The sequence below is a fragment of the Symphalangus syndactylus genome, chromosome 11 (assembly GCF_028878055.3).
Source record: "Symphalangus syndactylus isolate Jambi chromosome 11, NHGRI_mSymSyn1-v2.1_pri, whole genome shotgun sequence".
NCBI classification, from domain to species: domain Eukaryota; kingdom Metazoa; phylum Chordata; class Mammalia; order Primates; family Hylobatidae; genus Symphalangus; species Symphalangus syndactylus.
In genome coordinates this window covers 134,974,843-134,991,156 of record NC_072433.2, presented here as the reverse complement: position 1 = coordinate 134,991,156, position 16,314 = coordinate 134,974,843, and the positions used below count along the sequence as shown (strand labels likewise).

At 59.7% G+C, this 16,314-nt stretch overlaps 1 protein-coding gene across 2 annotated transcripts in view; it reads right to left on the bottom strand.

Moving 5' to 3' along the window:
• SPG7 (SPG7 matrix AAA peptidase subunit, paraplegin) overlaps positions 1 to 16,314 on the bottom strand; it is a 61,923-nt gene that overhangs the window by 42,024 nt on the left and 3,585 nt on the right. For both annotated transcript variants that reach the window (XM_055232853.2, XM_055232852.2), the window contains exon 3: positions 6,352 to 6,441. In XM_055232853.2, the coding sequence (XP_055088828.1) occupies positions 6,352 to 6,441 (90 nt within the window). The remainder of the gene's footprint in view (positions 1 to 6,351; positions 6,442 to 16,314) is intronic.

The following is a 16,314-nucleotide window of genomic DNA, read 5'->3' as shown; positions in this document are numbered from 1 at the left end:
GAGGGCTCCACCTTGACGCATCCGCACTACACAGTGGAAAGCGGCCTTCTCCACCAGAAGCTGTGTGAAAATGTTAGCAACTGCTGCCAGGCGCGGTGGCTCACGCCTGTCAACCCAGCACTTTGGGAGGCCGAGGCGGGCACATCACCTGAGGTTGGGAGTCCGAGACCAGCCTGACCAACATGCAGAAACCCCATCTTTACTAAAAATACAAAAAATCAGCCAGGTGTGTGACGCATGCCTGTAATCCCAGCTACTCGGGAAGCTAAGGCAGGAGAATGGCTTGAACCCGGGAGGCGGAGTTTGTGGTGAGCCGAGACCGCGCCATTGCACTTCAGGCTGGGCAACAAGAGCGAAACTCCGTCTCAAAAAAAGAAATGTTAGCAACTGCTTTTCTTCCTAGTTAAATTTCTGACCGTGAATTAACTGTACCTTCACATGTAGTTGTAAGAAAGGGCACAGAGCAGGCCGGGCGCAGTGGCTCACGCCTGTAATCCCAGCACTTTGTGGGGGCTGAGGCGGGCAGATCACGAGGTCAGGAGTTCGAGACCAGCCTGACCAACATGCTGAAACTCCGTCTCTACTAAAAACAAACAAAATTAGCTGGGTGTGGTGGCGCGCACCTGTAATCCCAGCTATTCAGGAGGCTGAGGCAGGAGAATTGCTTGAACACAGGCGGTGGAGGTTGCAGTGGGCAGAGATAGAGCCACCACACTCCATCGTGGGTGACAGAGGGAGATCCCGTCTCAAAAAAAAAAAAAAAAAAGAAATGACACAAAGCAATACCCTGTCCACCTGCTTCCAGGGGTTCCATCTTACAAAACTATGAACAGTATCACAGCTGGGCTCTCCCACCACGACAGTCCACCAAGCTCCCTGAGGTCATCCCGTGACACACGCGCAGTGTGCACTCACGTGCCCACCACAGCTGAGGCAGTCCAACCACAGGCTCCCTCAGGCTGTATCCTTCCCCCATCCTTAGCCCCTAGCAACCACGAATCTGTGTTCCATCCCTTTAATTTTTGTCTTTAGAGAATGCTGTATAAAAAACTGAAAATCACACGGAATGTGATCGTTTGGGTCAGCCTTTTCTCACTCCGTATAATTCCTTCCAGGTTCACCTGCGTTATCAGCGAGCGGTGCCTTTTTTCACTCCGTATAATTCCTTCCAGGTTCACCCGCATTATCAGTAAGTGGTGGCTTTTTTCACTCTGTATAATTCCTTCCAGGTTCACCTGCCTTATCAGCGAGCGGTGCCTTTTTTCACTCCATAGAATTCCTTCCAGGTTCACCTGTGTTATCACTGAGTGGTATTCCAAGCAACTGCTTTTTGGGCAACCACTACTTACAATCATTCTGCACAGCTGGCAAAGCTGTTTCTAAGCCACATTCAGTATCATTCTTTCACTTAAGGAGGTGGCAAAAGAATCTTCATGTGAACAGACGTCATGCGGTTCAGCATCCGACCATGCAGAAGGCCTGCCCGAGGGCCAGGACTGTGCTGTGCATGTCTCATCAAGTCAGCAGTCCTGAAAACCCACACAAACCACCTCCCGCCGCAACCACAGCAGAGGGCCCAGGGGAAACCCAGAATAGGTTCTCACGAGACAGATTATTTGGCTCGGTAAACAATTATCCTCTAACGCAAATTTAACAGACATCATTTTCTTAAAGCAAACTACAGTTCAACCCAGAACAGAATAAACATAAAACAATCACTTGGCTGGGCGCGGTGGCTCGTGCCTATAATCCCAGCACTTTGGGAGGCCAAGGCGGGCAGACCACAACGTCAGGAGATCGAGACCATCCTGGCTAACATGGTGAAACCCCGTCTCTACTAAAAATACAAAAAATTAGCCGGGCATGGTTGCGGGTACCTGTAGTCCCAGTTACTCGGGAGGCTGAGGCAGGAGAATTGCTTGAACCCACGAGGCGGAGTTTGCAATGAGCCGAGATCGTGGCATTGCACTCCAACTTGGGCAACAAGAGCAAAACTCCATCTCAAAAAAAAAAAAAAAAAAGACAATCACTCAGATGTAGGAGAGACACACAAGTTGGCTACGTGCAGCCTCATCCATAAGCAGCTGCAGGGCCCAGGAGAGCAAAGGGCACGGTGACTGCCTGCCCTTCCCCATGCCAGAGCACCTGCCAATGCAGCAATGACTAGGATTTCACTGGATAAGCACCTACCTCACGCCAAGAGTGATAACCAGAAAGCTGCCATGGCTTTGCCTTGCCACGGCAATGGAGGCTGCCATGCCATTCCTTCCAGGAATCAGTTATTAGTGGAGACACACATGTCCCTGGGTAACCGTAACACAACACACAAGGCTGAACGCAGAATCCGCACAGGCCACACAATTCTTCCCTCTTCTATGACAGGTGACCCTTCAGCAACACGGGAGTGAGCTATGTACGATCACAGACATGTGGATTTCTTCCACCCCTGCTACCCAAGACAACAAGACCAGCCCCTCATCTTCTCCTCAGCCCACTCAAGGTGAAGGCCATGAGGATGACGCCCTTTATGGTGAACCGCTTCCTTTATGGTGAACTGCATAAATAGGAAATATATTTTCTCTTACGACTTTACTTTTTTTTTTTTTTGAGACAGAGACTCACTCTGTCGCTTTTTTCTTTATTAATTTTTTTTTTTTTGAGATGGAGTCTTGCTGTGTCGCCCAGGCTGGAGTGCAGTGGCAAGATCTCGGCTCACTGCAAGCTCCGCCTCTAGGGTTCACGCCATTCTCCTGCCTCAGCCTCCCGACTAGCTGCGGTTACAGGTGCCCGCCACCATGCCTAATTTTTTTTTTGTATTTCTAGTAGAGACAGGGTTTCACCATTAGCTAGGATGGTCTCGATCTCCTGACCTTGTGATCTGCCCCCCTCGGCCTCCCAAAGTGCTGGGATGACAGGCATGAGCCACCGTGCCAGGCCTTTTCTTTCTTCATTTTTTACGTTAGAGACAGAAAGGTCTCACCCTATTACCCAGGCTGAAGTGTAGTGGCACAATCTCAGCTCCCTGCAACCTCTGCCTCCCAGGTTCAAACGATGCTCGTGCCTCAGACTCTGACGTAGCTGGGATTACCAGCACGTACACCACGCCTAATTTTTTTTTTTTTTTTGGTATTTTTAGTAGACAAGGGGTTTCACCATGTTTGCCAGGCTGGTCTCGAACTCCTGGCCCCAACAGATCTGCCTTTCTTCTTTTACAAAAAAAAAAAAAAAAAAAAAAAAGAACGCGGCCGGGCGCGGTGGCTCACGCCTGTAATCCCAGCACTTTGGGAGGCCGAGGCGGGCGGATCACGAGGTCAGGAGATCGAGACCATCCTGGCTAACACGGTGAAACCCTGTCTCTACTAAAAATACAAAAAATTAGCCGGGCGAGGTGGCAGGCGCCTGTAGTCCCAGCTATGCGGGAGGCTGAGGCAGGAGAATGGCGTGAACCCCCGGGGGCGGAGCCTGCAGTGAGCCGAGATCGCGCCACTGCACTCCAGCCTGGGTGAAAGAGTGACACTCTGTCTCAAAAAAAAAAGAACGTCTGCGCGTGGTGGCTCACACCTGTAATCCCAGCACTTTCGGAGGCCAAAGTGGGTGGATCACCTGAGGTCAGAAGTTTGAGACCAGCCTGCCAAACATGGTCAAACCAGGTCTCTACCAAAAATACAAAAATTAGCTGGGCGTGGTGTTGCATGCCTGTGACCCCAGCTATTTGTGAGGTTGAGGCAGGAGAATCACTGGAACCCAGGAGGCAGAGGTTCCAGTGATCTGAAATTACGCCATTGCACTCTAGCCTGGGAAACGAGTGAAACTCGAGGCTGGGTGCGGTGGCTCACGCCTGTAATCCCAGCACTTTGGAAGGCTGAGGAGGGCAGATTGCCTGATGTCGGGAGTTTGAGACCATCCTGGCCAACATGTCTCTGTTTTTTAACCCTGTCTCTGTTAAAAATACAAAAAATTAGCTGGGCATGGTGGTGCATGCCTGTAGTCCCAGCTACTCGAGAGGCTGAGGCAGGAGAATCCCCTGAACCCAGGAAGCAAAGGTTGCAGTGAGCCTAGATCGTGCCATTGCACTCTAGCCTGGTGACAGAGAGAGACTCCATCTCAAAAAAAAAATAATAATAATAATAAAAATAGTAATAATAATAATAGAAATTAGGGTCTTAAACTCCTGGGCTCAAGTGATCATCCCACCTTGGCCTCCCAAAGTGCTCAGATTACAGGTGTGAGCCACCGCACCTACCTGGAAAATTTTTTTTTATAAAAAGGTCAGCTGGGCTTGGTGGCTCACACCTGTAATCCCAGCACTTTGGGAGGCCGAAGTGGGGAGATCACGAGGTCATGAGTTTAAGACCAGCCTGGCCAACATGGCAAAACCCTGTGTCTACTGAAAATATAAAAATTACCCGGGCGTGGTGGCGCATGCCTGTAATCCCAGCTACTCAGGAGGCTGAGGCAGGAGAATCGCTTGAACCCAGGAGGCAGAGGTTGCAGTGAGCCGACATCGCACCATTGGACTCCAGTCTGGGCAACAGAGCAAGACTCCGTTTCAAAAATAAATAAAGAAATACAAAATAAAAGTAAAAAAAAAAAAAAGTTCCAGGGCTGGGTGCGGTGGCCCACACCTGTAATCCCAGCACTTTGGGAGGCTAAGGCAGGCAGATCACAAGGTCAGGAGATTGAGACCATCCTGGCTAACACGGTGAAACCCAGTCTCTAATAAAAAAACAAAAAAATTAGGCGGGTGTGGTGGCGGGTGCCTGTAGTCCCAACTACTAGGGAGGCTGAGGCAGGAGAATGGCATGAACCCAGGAAGCGGAGCTTGCAGTGAGCCGAGATTGTGCCACTGCACTCCAGCCTGGGCGACAGAGCAAAGCTCCATGTCAAAAACAAACAAACAAAAATCAAAAAATTAGCAGGGTGTGGTGGTGAGCACCTGTAATCCCAGCTACTTGGGAGGCTGAGGCAGGAGAATTGCTTGAACCCGGGAGGGGGAGGTTACATTGAGCTGAGATCGCACCATTGCACTCCAGCCTGGTCAACAGAGTGAGATTCTGGCAAAAAAAAAAAAAAAAAAAGGTCAAAGGACACACTTTATTGAAATGTTGAAGAATACAGGGGAAGAGCCCTGAAATCAATTCAGAACAATTTTGTATGAAGATTCAGAAGTCTTTTAGAAGATAGTTCTGAGTGGCTGCAGGCAGTGACACTTACTGTAAAACCAACAGTAAGCTGAAGATCAGCCTAAAGCCAGAAACACCTAAAGTGAATCCACCTGCGAAACACTGCTGTCCCTCCCCGCAGTTGCGACCTCCCCTCAAGAGCCCAGCCGGGAGAGTCAGAGCTCCTCTCGCACAGAGTAAAGCTGTCCCTGGCCTTGGCAAATGCAGTGTCTCACCCAAAATCAATCAAGCAGGATGTCACTCCTGAAACAAACTCCTACTGAACTCGAATTCACAATAATAATCCCATCATCCAATAGCTGAACCATCATTTCCACATCCTGAAAGCTCTCCTGAAAAGCAACATGGGAAAAAAATTCCTCATGACAGTTCCTCACTCACCTTCCAAGGCCAGGTGCCTTTCCAGAAAGATGAGTGGTGCTGAGCAGGGCACCCACCTGACAACGCTGATGTCCAGCGAGAGGCCTCAAGGGTCCAAAAGCGAAGCATTCCTGAAGCTGACTTCCACCCTTATGCCCCCTGGGGCTGTGAATCTGAAGCTGAGCCTCCAACTCCTGGGCTCAAGCGATCCTCCTACCTCCTGAGTAGCTGTGACTACAGGTGCACACCATGACGCCTGGCCAGTTATTTTTTTCTTTTCTTTTTGTATAGATAGGATCTTTTTAAATTTAAATTAAAAATTTTTTTTTTGAGACGGAGTTTTGCTCTTGTTGCTCAGGCTGGAGTGCAACGGCACGACCTCCACTCACAGCAACCTCCACCTCCCAGGTTCAAGCAATTCTCCTGCTCCGCCTCCCGAGTAGCTGGGACTACAGGCGTGCACCATCACGCCTGGCTAATTTTCTATTTTTAGTAGAGACGGGGTTTCACCATATTGGCCAGGGTGTAGGTGATCCGCCTGCCTCAGCCTCCCAAAGTGCTGGGATTACAGCTGTGAGCCACTGTGCCCAGCCTTTTAATTTTTAGTGAGATAGGGTCTCGCTATGTGGCACAGGCCTCAAGTTATCCTTCCACCTGGGCCTCCCAAAGCGTTTCCATTACAAGTGTGAGCCACTGCACCCGGCCCATCTCCCCACTTTCCAGACTGGTTTCACCTTGCTAAGAAGAGAACAGAGATGTGAAGACAGCCAGAGGCAGCCACTGACTGAAGAACATCAGATGAACATACCTTCGTCCTCTTCAGGCGCCTTCCCCTTCAACTTATCCTTCTCCTTATTCTTCTGCTTCATCCTTGAGGTGTTAAAATAGAAAGTACCACCTATGAGAAATAGAGAAAGGATTTAACAATTGAGTTTTGCAACCACACGGGAGGCATACAGGACAACAGTATACTCCTAAATAACCAAAGCAAAACAGAAACCATCTGAAAAACCTACTTATATCCATAAGATTTATAAATTTGAAATAAAGCATTTCCTATATCACTTAGTACAGTATTTCCTAATTACAGAATAAACTATTTTAACTTATGAAGTTAAACATCTTTGCTATTTAAATTGCTAATGTGAGGGAATAAAAAATAGTTATGAACACAAATTTGGGAAAATATCACAAATCCCTTTAATATATGAAGTTGCTTTAAAAGAACTTAAACAGTCCAGGTGTGGTGGCTCATGGCTGTAATCCCAGCACTTTGGGAGGCTAAGGTGGGTGGTTCAGGAGGTCAGGAGTTCAAGACCAGCCTGGCCAAGATGGTGAAACCCTGTCTCTACTAAAAATACAAAAATTAGCCAGACGTGTTGGCAGGCGCTCGTAACCCCAGCTACTTGGGAGGCTGAGGCAGAATTGCTTGAACCCGGGAGGGGGAGGTTGCAGTCAGCTGAGATCATCACACCACTGCACTCCAGCCTGGGTTACAGAGCAAGACTCCGACTCACAAATGGCTTCCAGACAAGTGGCAACAGCAGCAGCCCAGCTACCACCAGGAAGGGCTGGCATGACACTCCTCACACAGAGCTCTGTCTCAAAATCTGAACAAATCAGCGTTTACAAATGGGGGAGGCCAGGTGCAGTGGCTCACGCCTGTAATCCCAGCACTCTGGGAGGCCGAGGGAGGAGGATGGCTTGAGTCCAGGAATTCAAGACCAGCCAGCGCAACATGGGCAAAAAATCTCATCTCTTAAAAAAAAAAAAAAAAAAAAGCCGGGCGCAGTGGCGCACGCCTGTTAATCCCAGCACTTTGGGAGGCCAAGTCGGGCACATCACGAGGTCAGGAGATCAAGACCATCCTGGTAGGCCGGGCGCGGTGGCTCACACCTGTAATCCCAGCACTTTGGGAGGCCGAGGCGGGCGGATCACAAGGTCAGGAGATCGAGACCATCCTGGCTAACACGGTGAAACCCCGTCTCTACTAAAAATACAAAAAAAATTAGCCGGGCGAGGTGGCGGGTGCCTGTAGTCCCAGCTACGCAGGAGGCTGAGGCAGGAGAATGGCGTGAACCCCGGGGGGCGGAGCCTGCAGTGAGCCGAGATCGCGCCACTGCACTCCAGCCTGGGTGAAAGAGCGAGACTCCGTCTCAAAAAAAAAAAAAAAAGACCATCCTGGCTAACACGGTGAAACGCCGTCTCTACTAAAAATACAAGAAATTAGCGGGGCGTGGTGGCGGGTGCCTGTAATCCCAGCCACTCGGGAGGCTGAGGCGGGAGAACGGCGTGAACCAGGGAGGTCGAGCTTGCAGTGAGCAGAGATCGCGCCACTGCACTCCAGCCTGGGTGACAGAGCAAGACTCCGTCTCAAAAAAATAAATAAAATAAAAAAACCACCAACAACAAAACAAAAATGAAGCTGTACGTGGTGACACATGCCTGACTTCCCAGCTACTCAGGAGGCTGAGGTGGGAGGAGCACCTGGGCCCAGGAAGTTGAGGCTGCAATGAGTAGAGACTGCACCTGGGCAACAGGGCAAGACCCTATCTCAAATAATAATAAAAAATAATAAAAATAGGGAAAGACTTTCACAACCATGACCTGAAATGTAACTTTCTTCACAAAGACATGAACGGGTTCACCAGTGAAACGACCCTCATTGCCACCTGCAGGTAACCTCAGGCATTAAGGGGGCTGAAGCATGTGTTTCCTGTGTCACAGCCACAGGCACCCGTGGGCTGATCTTAAACACAGACAGCAGATGAGCCAGTTGCTGACGCACGGCTAATCAGAGGGCACAGCACTCTCCCTACCCACGTGTTGGCACAAGGCTGTTTAATGTCAGTTAGGAGTAGGAATATTTTACTTCTTCCCTGTTCCAACTCCATAAAGGGGAGCGTGAAATAAAAATGAGAGGTGTCAATCCTTCAGGTTCTTTAACCTAAAGTCAAGAGAGACCAAAGAATGTCACGAGGTTTCATTAAATGATTATTTTATTTTTTTTTTTTTTTTGAGACGGAGTCTCGCTGTCACCCAGGCTAGAGTGCAGTGGCGCGATCTCGGCTCACTGCAAGCTCCGCCTCCCGGGTTCACGCCATTCTCCTGCCTCAGCCTCTCCAAGTAGCTGGGACCACAGGCGCCCGCCACCACGCCCGGCTTTTTTTTTTTTTTTTTTTTTTATATTTTTAGTAGAGACGGGGTTTCACCGTGGTCTCGATCTCCTGACCTCGTGATCCGCCTGCCTCGGCCTCCCAAAGTGCTGGGATTACAAGCGTGAGCCACGGCACCCAGCCTCATTAAATGATTTATTGCCTTCCTTCCTTCCTGCCTTCCTTCCTTTCTTTCTTTCTTTCTTTCTTCTTTCTTTCTTTCTTTCCTTCCTTCCCTCTCTGGCCCAGGCTGCAGTCTACTCGGCTTGCTGCTGCCCGCGCCGCGGACTGCCTGGGACTGCTGGCACCCGCCACCGCTGCCTGCCTTTTCTCCTTTGCATGCAGGCACGCGTTCGCCATCTTGGCCACGCTGCTCGCCAGCTCCTGACGCCGAGTGCTCTGCCCGCCTCAGCCTCCCGAGGTACTGGGACTGCAGACGGAGTCTCGCTCACCCAGTGCTCGGTGTTGCCCGGGCTGAAGGGCGGTGGCGTGGTCTGGCCTCGCGGCGGCCTCTGCCCCCCGGCCGCCTGCCTTGGCCTGCCAGGGTGATGGGATTGCAGCCCCTGCCCGGCCGCCGCCCCATCTGGAAGGTGGGGAGCGCCTCTGCCCGGCCGCCCCGTCTGGGAGGTGAGGAGCACCTCTGCCCGGCCGCCCCGTCTGGGAGATGAGGAGCGCCTCTGCCCGGCCGCCCCGTCTGGGAAGTGAGAAGCGCCTCTGCCCGGCCACCCACCGTCTGGGAAGTGAGGAGCGCCTCTGCCCGGCCACCCACCGTCTGGGAAGTGAGGAGCGCCTCTGCCTGGCCACCCACCGTCTGGGAAGTGAGGAGCGCCTCTGCCCGGCCACCCACCGTCTGGGAAGTGAGGAGCGCCTCTGCCCGGACACCCACCGTCTGGGAAGTGAGGAGCGCCTCTGCCCGGCCACCCACCGTCTGGGAAGTGAGGAGCGCCTCTGCCCGGCCACCCACCGTCTGGGAAGTGAGGAGCGCCTCTGCCCGACCACCCACCGTCTGGGAAGTGAGGAACCCCTCTGCCCGGCCACCCACCGTCTGGGAAGTGAGGAGCGCCTCTGCCCGGACACCCACCATCTGGGAGGTGAGGAGCGCCTCTGCCCGGCCACCCACCGTCTGGGAGGTGAGGAGCGCCTCTGCCCGGCCACCCACCGTCTGGGAGGTGAGGAGCGCCTCTGCCCGGCCACCCACCGTCTGGGAGGTGAGGAGCGCCTCTGCCCGGCCACCCACCGTCTGGGAAGTGAGGAGCGCCTCTGCCCGGCCACCCATCGTCTGGGAAGTGAGGAGCGCCTCTGCCCGGCCGCCCCGCCCGGGAAGAAGTGAGGAGCGCCTCTGCCCGGCCGCCCCGCCCGGGAAGAAGTGAGGAGCGCCTCTGCCCGGCCGCCCCGCCCGGGAAGAAGTGAGGAGCGCCTCTGCCCGGCCGCCCCGCCCGGGAAGAAGTGAGGAGCGCCTCTGCCCGGCCGCCCCGCCCGGGAAGAAGTGAGGAGCGCCTCTGCCCGGCCGCCCCGTCCGGGAAGAAGTGAGGAGCGCCTCTGCCCGGCCGCCCCGTCCGGGAAGAAGTGAGGAGCGCCTCTGCCTGGCCGCCCCATCCGGGAAGAAGTGAGGAGCACCTCTGCCCGGCCACCCATCGTCTGGGAAGTGAGGAGCGCCTCTGCCCGGCCACCCACCGTCTGGGAAGTGAGGAGCGCCTCTGCCCGGCCGCCCACCGTCTGGGAAGTGAGGAGCGCCTCTGCCCGGCCGCCCCGTCTGGGAGGTGAGGAGCGCCTCTGCCCGGCCGCCCCGTCTGGGAAGTGAGGAGTGCCTCTACCCGGCCGCCCCGTCTGGGAAGTGAGCAGTGCCTCTGCCCGGCCGCCCCGTCTGGGAAGTGAGGAGCGCCTCCGCCCGGCCACCCACCGTCTGGGAAGTGAGGAGCGCCTCCGCCCGGCCACCCACCGTCTGGGAAGTGAGGAGCGCCTCCGCCCGGCCACCCACCGTCTGGGAAGTGAGGAGCGCCTCCGCCCGGCCACCCACCGTCTGGGAAGTGAGGAGCGCCTCCGCCCGGCCACCCACCGTCTGGGAAGTGAGGAGCGCCTCCGCCCGGCCACCCACCGTCTGGGAAGTGAGGAGCGCCTCCGCCCGGCCACCCACCGTCTGGGAAGTGAGGAGCGCCTCCGCCCGGCCACCCACCGTCTGGGAAGTGAGGAGCGCCTCCGCCCGGCCACCCACCGTCTGGGAAGTGAGGAGCGCCTCCGCCCGGCCGCCCCGTCCGGGAAGAAGTGAGGAGCGCCTCTGCCCGGCCGCCCCGCCCGGGAAGAAGTGAGGAGCGCCTCTGCCCGGCCGCCCCGCCCGGGAAGAAGTGAGGAGCGCCTCTGCCCGGCCGCCCCGCCCGGGAAGAAGTGAGGAGCGCCTCTGCCCGGCCGCCCCGTCCGGGAAGAAGTGAGGAGCGCCTCTGCCCGGCCGCCCCCGTCCGGGAAGAAGTGAGGAGCGCCTCAGCCCGGCCGCCCTGTCTGGGAAGTGAGGAGCGCCTCTGCCCGGCCGCCCCGTCCGGGAAGAAATGAGGAGAGCCTCTGCCCGGGCGCCCCATCCGGGAAGAAGCGAGGAGCGCCTCTGCCCGGCCGCCCCATCCGGGAAGAAGTGAGGAGCGCCTCTGCCCGGTCACCCATCGTCTGGGAAGTGAGGAGCGCCTCTGCCCGGCCACCCACCGTCTGGGAAGTGAGGAGCGCCTCTGCCCGGCCGCCCCGTCTGGGAAGTGAGGAGTGCCCCTACCCGGCCGCCCCGTCTGGGAAGTGAGCAGCGCCTCTGCCCGGCCGCCCCGTCCGGGAAGAAGTGAGGAGCGCCTCTGCCCGGCCGCCCCGTCCGGGAAGAAGTGAGGAGCGCCTCTGCCCGGCCGCCCCGCCCGGGAAGAAGTGAGGAGCGCCTCTGCCCGGCCGCCCCGCCCGGGAAGAAGTGAGGAGCGCCTCTGCCCGGCCGCCCCGTCCGGGAAGAGGTGAGGAGCGCCTCTGCCCGGCCGCCCCGCCCGGGAAGAAGTGAGGAGCGCCTCTGCCCGGCCGCCCCGTCCGGGAAGAAGTGAGGAGCGCCTCTGCCCGGCCGCCCCGTCTGGGAAGTGAGGAGCGCCTCTGCCCGGCCGCCCCGTCCGGGAAGAAATGAGGAGCGCCTCTGCCCGGGCGCCCCATCCGGGAAGAAGTGAGGAGCGCCTCTGCACAGCCACCCATCGTCTGGGAAGTGAGGAGCGCCTCTGCCCGGCCACCCACCGTCTGGGAAGTGAGGAGCGCCTCTGCCCGGCCGCCCCGTCCGGGAAGAAGTGAGGAGCGCCTCTGCCCGGCCGCCCCGTCCGGGAAGAAGTGAGGAGCGCCTCTGCCCGGCCGCCCCGTCTGGGAAGAAGTGAGGAGCGCCTCTGCCCGGCCGCCCCGTCTGGGAGGTGAGGAGCGCCTCTGCCCGGCCACCCATCGTCTGGGAGGTGAGGAGCGCCTCTGCCAGGCCACCCATCGTCTGGGAGGTGAGGAGCGCCTCTGCCCGGCCACCCATCGTCTGGAAAGTGAGGAGCGCCTCTGCCCGGCTGCCCCATCTGGGAAGTGAGGAGTGCCTCTGCCCGGACACCCATCGTCTGGGAGATGAGGAGCGCCTCTGCCCGGCCGCCCCGTCTGGGAAGTGAGAAGCGCCTCTGCCCGGCCACCCACCGTCTGGGAAGTGAGGAGCGCCTCTGCCCGGCCACCCACCGTCTGGGAAGTGAGGAGCGCCTCTGCCCGGCCACCCACCGTCTGGGAAGTGAGGAGCGCCTCTGCCCGGCCACCCACCGTCTGGGAAGTGAGGAGCGCCTCTGCCCGGCCACCCACCGTCTGGGAAGTGAGGAGCGCCTCTGCCCGGCCACCCACCGTCTGGGAAGTGAGGAGCGCCTCTGCCCGACCACCCACCGTCTGGGAAGTGAGGAACCCCTCTGCCCGGCCACCCACCGTCTGGGAGGCGAGGAGCGCCTCTGCCCGGCCACCCGCCGTCTGGGAGGCGAGGAGCGCCTCTGCCCAGCCACCCACCGTCTGGGAGGTGAGGAGCGCCTCTGCCCGGCCACCCACCGTCTGGGAGGTGAGGAGCGCCTCTGCCCGGCCACCCACCGTCTGGGAAGTGAGGAGCGCCTCTGCCCGGCCACCCATCGTCTGGGAAGTGAGGAGCGCCTCTGCCCGGCCGCCCCGTCCGGGAAGAAGTGAGGAGCGCCTCTGCCCGGCCGCCCCGCCCGGGAAGAAGTGAGGAGCGCCTCTGCCCGGCCGCCCCGCCCGGGAAGAAGTGAGGAGCGCCTCTGCCCGGCCGCCCCGCCCGGGAAGAAGTGAGGAGCGCCTCTGCCCGGCCACCCCGTCCGGGAAGAAGTGAGGAGCGCCTCTGCCCGGCCGCCCCGTCCGGGAAGAAGTGAGGAGCGCCTCTGCCTGGCCGCCCCGTCCGGGAAGAAGTGAGGAGCACCTCTGCCCGGCCACCCATCGTCTGGGAAGTGAGGAGCGCCTCTGCCCGGCCACCCACCGTCTGGGAAGTGAGGAACCCCTCTGCCCGGCCACCCACCGTCTGGGAAGTGAGGAGCGCCTCTGCCCGGCCACCCACCGTCTGGGAGGCGAGGAGCGCCTCTGCCCAGCCACCCACCGTCTGGGAGGTGAGGAGCGCCTCTGCCCGGCCACCCACCGTCTGGGAGGTGAGGAGCGCCTCTGCCCGGCCACCCACCGTCTGGGAAGTGAGGAGCGCCTCTGCCCGGCCACCCATCGTCTGGGAAGTGAGGAGCGCCTCTGCCCGGCCGCCCCGTCCGGGAAGAAGTGAGGAGCGCCTCTGCCCGGCCGCCCCGCCCGGGAAGAAGTGAGGAGCGCCTCTGCCCGGCCGCCCCGCCCGGGAAGAAGTGAGGAGCGCCTCTGCCCGGCCGCCCTGCCCGGGAAGAAGTGAGGAGCGCCTCTGCCCGGCCGCCCCGTCCGGGAAGAAGTGAGGAGCGCCTCTGCCCGGCCGCCCCGTCCGGGAAGAAGTGAGGAGCGCCTCTGCCTGGCCGCCCCGTCCGGGAAGAAGTGAGGAGCACCTCTGCCCGGCCACCCATCGTCTGGGAAGTGAGGAGCGCCTCTGCCCGGCCACCCACCGTCTGGGAAGTGAGGAGCGCCTCTGCCCGGCCACCCACCGTCTGGGAAGTGAGGAGCGCCTCTGCCAGGCCGCCCCGTCTGGGAGGTGAGGAGCGCCTCTGCCCGGCCGCCCCGTCTGGGAAGTGAGGAGTGCCTCTGCCCGGCCGCCCCGTCTGGGAAGTGAGCAGTGCCTCTGCCCGGCCGCCCCGTCTGGGAAGTGAGGAGCGCCTCCGCCCGGCCACCCACCGTCTGGGAAGTGAGGAGCGCCTCCGCCCGGCCACCCACCGTCTGGGAAGTGAGGAGCGCCTCCGCCCGGCCACCCACCGTCTGGGAAGTGAGGAGCGCCTCCGCCCGGCCACCCACCGTCTGGGAAGTGAGGAGCGCCTCCGCCCGGCCACCCACCGTCTGGGAAGTGAGGAGCGCCTCCGCCCGGCCACCCACCGTCTGGGAAGTGAGGAGCGCCTCCGCCCGGCCACCCACCGTCTGGGAAGTGAGGAGCGCCTCCGCCCGGCCACCCACCGTCTGGGAAGTGAGGAGCGCCTCCGCCCGGCCACCCACCGTCTGGGAAGTGAGGAGCGCCTCCGCCCGGCCACCCACCGTCTGGGAAGTGAGGAGCGCCTCCGCCCGGCCGCCCCGTCCGGGAAGAAGTGAGGAGCGCCTCTGCCCGGCCGCCCCGCCCGGGAAGAAGTGAGGAGCGCCTCTGCCCGGCCGCCCCGCCCGGGAAGAAGTGAGGAGCGCCTCTGCCCGGCCGCCCCGCCCGGGAAGAAGTGAGGAGCGCCTCTGCCCGGCCGCCCCGTCCGGGAAGAAGTGAGGAGCGCCTCTGCCCGGCCGCCCCCGTCCGGGAAGAAGTGAGGAGCGCCTCAGCCCGGCCGCCCTGTCTGGGAAGTGAGGAGCGCCTCTGCCCGGCCGCCCCGTCCGGGAAGAAATGAGGAGAGCCTCTGCCCGGGCGCCCCATCCGGGAAGAAGCGAGGAGCGCCTCTGCCCGGCCGCCCCATCCGGGAAGAAGTGAGGAGCGCCTCTGCCCGGTCACCCATCGTCTGGGAAGTGAGGAGCGCCTCTGCCCGGCCACCCACCGTCTGGGAAGTGAGGAGCGCCTCTGCCCGGCCGCCCCGTCTGGGAAGTGAGGAGTGCCCCTACCCGGCCGCCCCGTCTGGGAAGTGAGCAGCGCCTCTGTCCGGCCGCCCCGTCTGGGAAGAAGTGAGGAGCGCCTCTGCCCGGCCGCCCCGTCCGGGAAGAAGTGAGGAGCGCCTCTGCCCGGCCGCCCCGCCCGGGAAGAAGTGAGGAGCGCCTCTGCCCGGCCGCCCCGCCCGGGAAGAAGTGAGGAGCGCCTCTGCCCGGCCGCCCCGTCCGGGAAGAGGTGAAGAGCGCCTCTGCCCGGCCGCCCCGCCCGGGAAGAGGTGAGGAGCGCCTCTGCCCGGCCGCCCCGTCCGGGAAGAAGTGAGGAGCGCCTCTGCCCGGCCGCCCCGTCTGGGAAGTGAGGAGCGCCTCTGCCCGGCCGCCCCGTCTGGGAAGAAATGAGGAGCGCCTCTGCCCGGGCGCCCCATCCGGGAAGAAGTGAGGAGCGCCTCTGCACAGCCACCCATCGTCTGGGAAGTGAGGAGCGCCTCTGCCCGGCCACCCACCGTCTGGGAAGTGAGGAGCGCCTCTGCCCGGCCGCCCCATCCGGGAAGAAGTGAGGAGCGCCTCTGCCCAGCCGCCCCGTCCGGGAAGAAGTGAGGAGCGCCTCTGCCCGGCCGCCCCGTCTGGGAAGAAGTGAGGAGCGCCTCTGCCCGGCCGCCCCGTCTGGGAGGTGAGGAGCGCCTCTGCCCGGCCACCCATCGTCTGGGAGGTGAGGAGCGCCTCTGCCAGGCCACCCATCGTCTGGGAGGTGAGGAGCGCCTCTGCCCGGCCACCCATCATCTGGAAAGTGAGGAGCGCCTCTGCCCGGCTGCCCCATCTGGGAAGTGAGGAGTGCCTCTGCCCGGACACCCATCGTCTCGGAGATGAGGAGCGCCTCTGCCCGGCCGCCCATCGTCTGGGAAGTGAGGAGCGCCTCTGCCCGGCCACCCATCGTCTGGGAAGTGAGGAGCGCCTCTGCCCGGCCACCCATCGTCTGGGAAGTGAGGAGCGCCTCTGCCCGGCCACCTATCGTCTGGGAAGAAGTGAGGAGCGTCTCTGCCTGGCCGCCCCGTCTGGGAAGTGAGGAGCCCCTCTGCCCGGCCGCCCCGTGTCTGGGTAGAAGTGAGGAGCTCCTCTGCCTGGCCGCTCCGTCTGGGAGGTCTACCACGGAGGCCAGAAGCAATGTGGGGGCTGGACGTGGTGGCTCACGCCTGTGGTCCCGGCACTCTGGGGGGCGAGGCGGGTTGATCACTTCGGGCTAGGAGTTCAAGACCAGTCTGGCCAACTTGGCGAAACATGAAGAATACAACAGACAAACCAACCAACCAACTCAATGACAACAAAACAGGTCTACCCTGGAGTCATACTCTAATTTTTTCTATTTTCCTCCCTTTCTGATCCTTTATCCCACTTTCTTTTTCTTCCTCTTCCTTCTCCCTCTTCTTTGTCAAATAGAG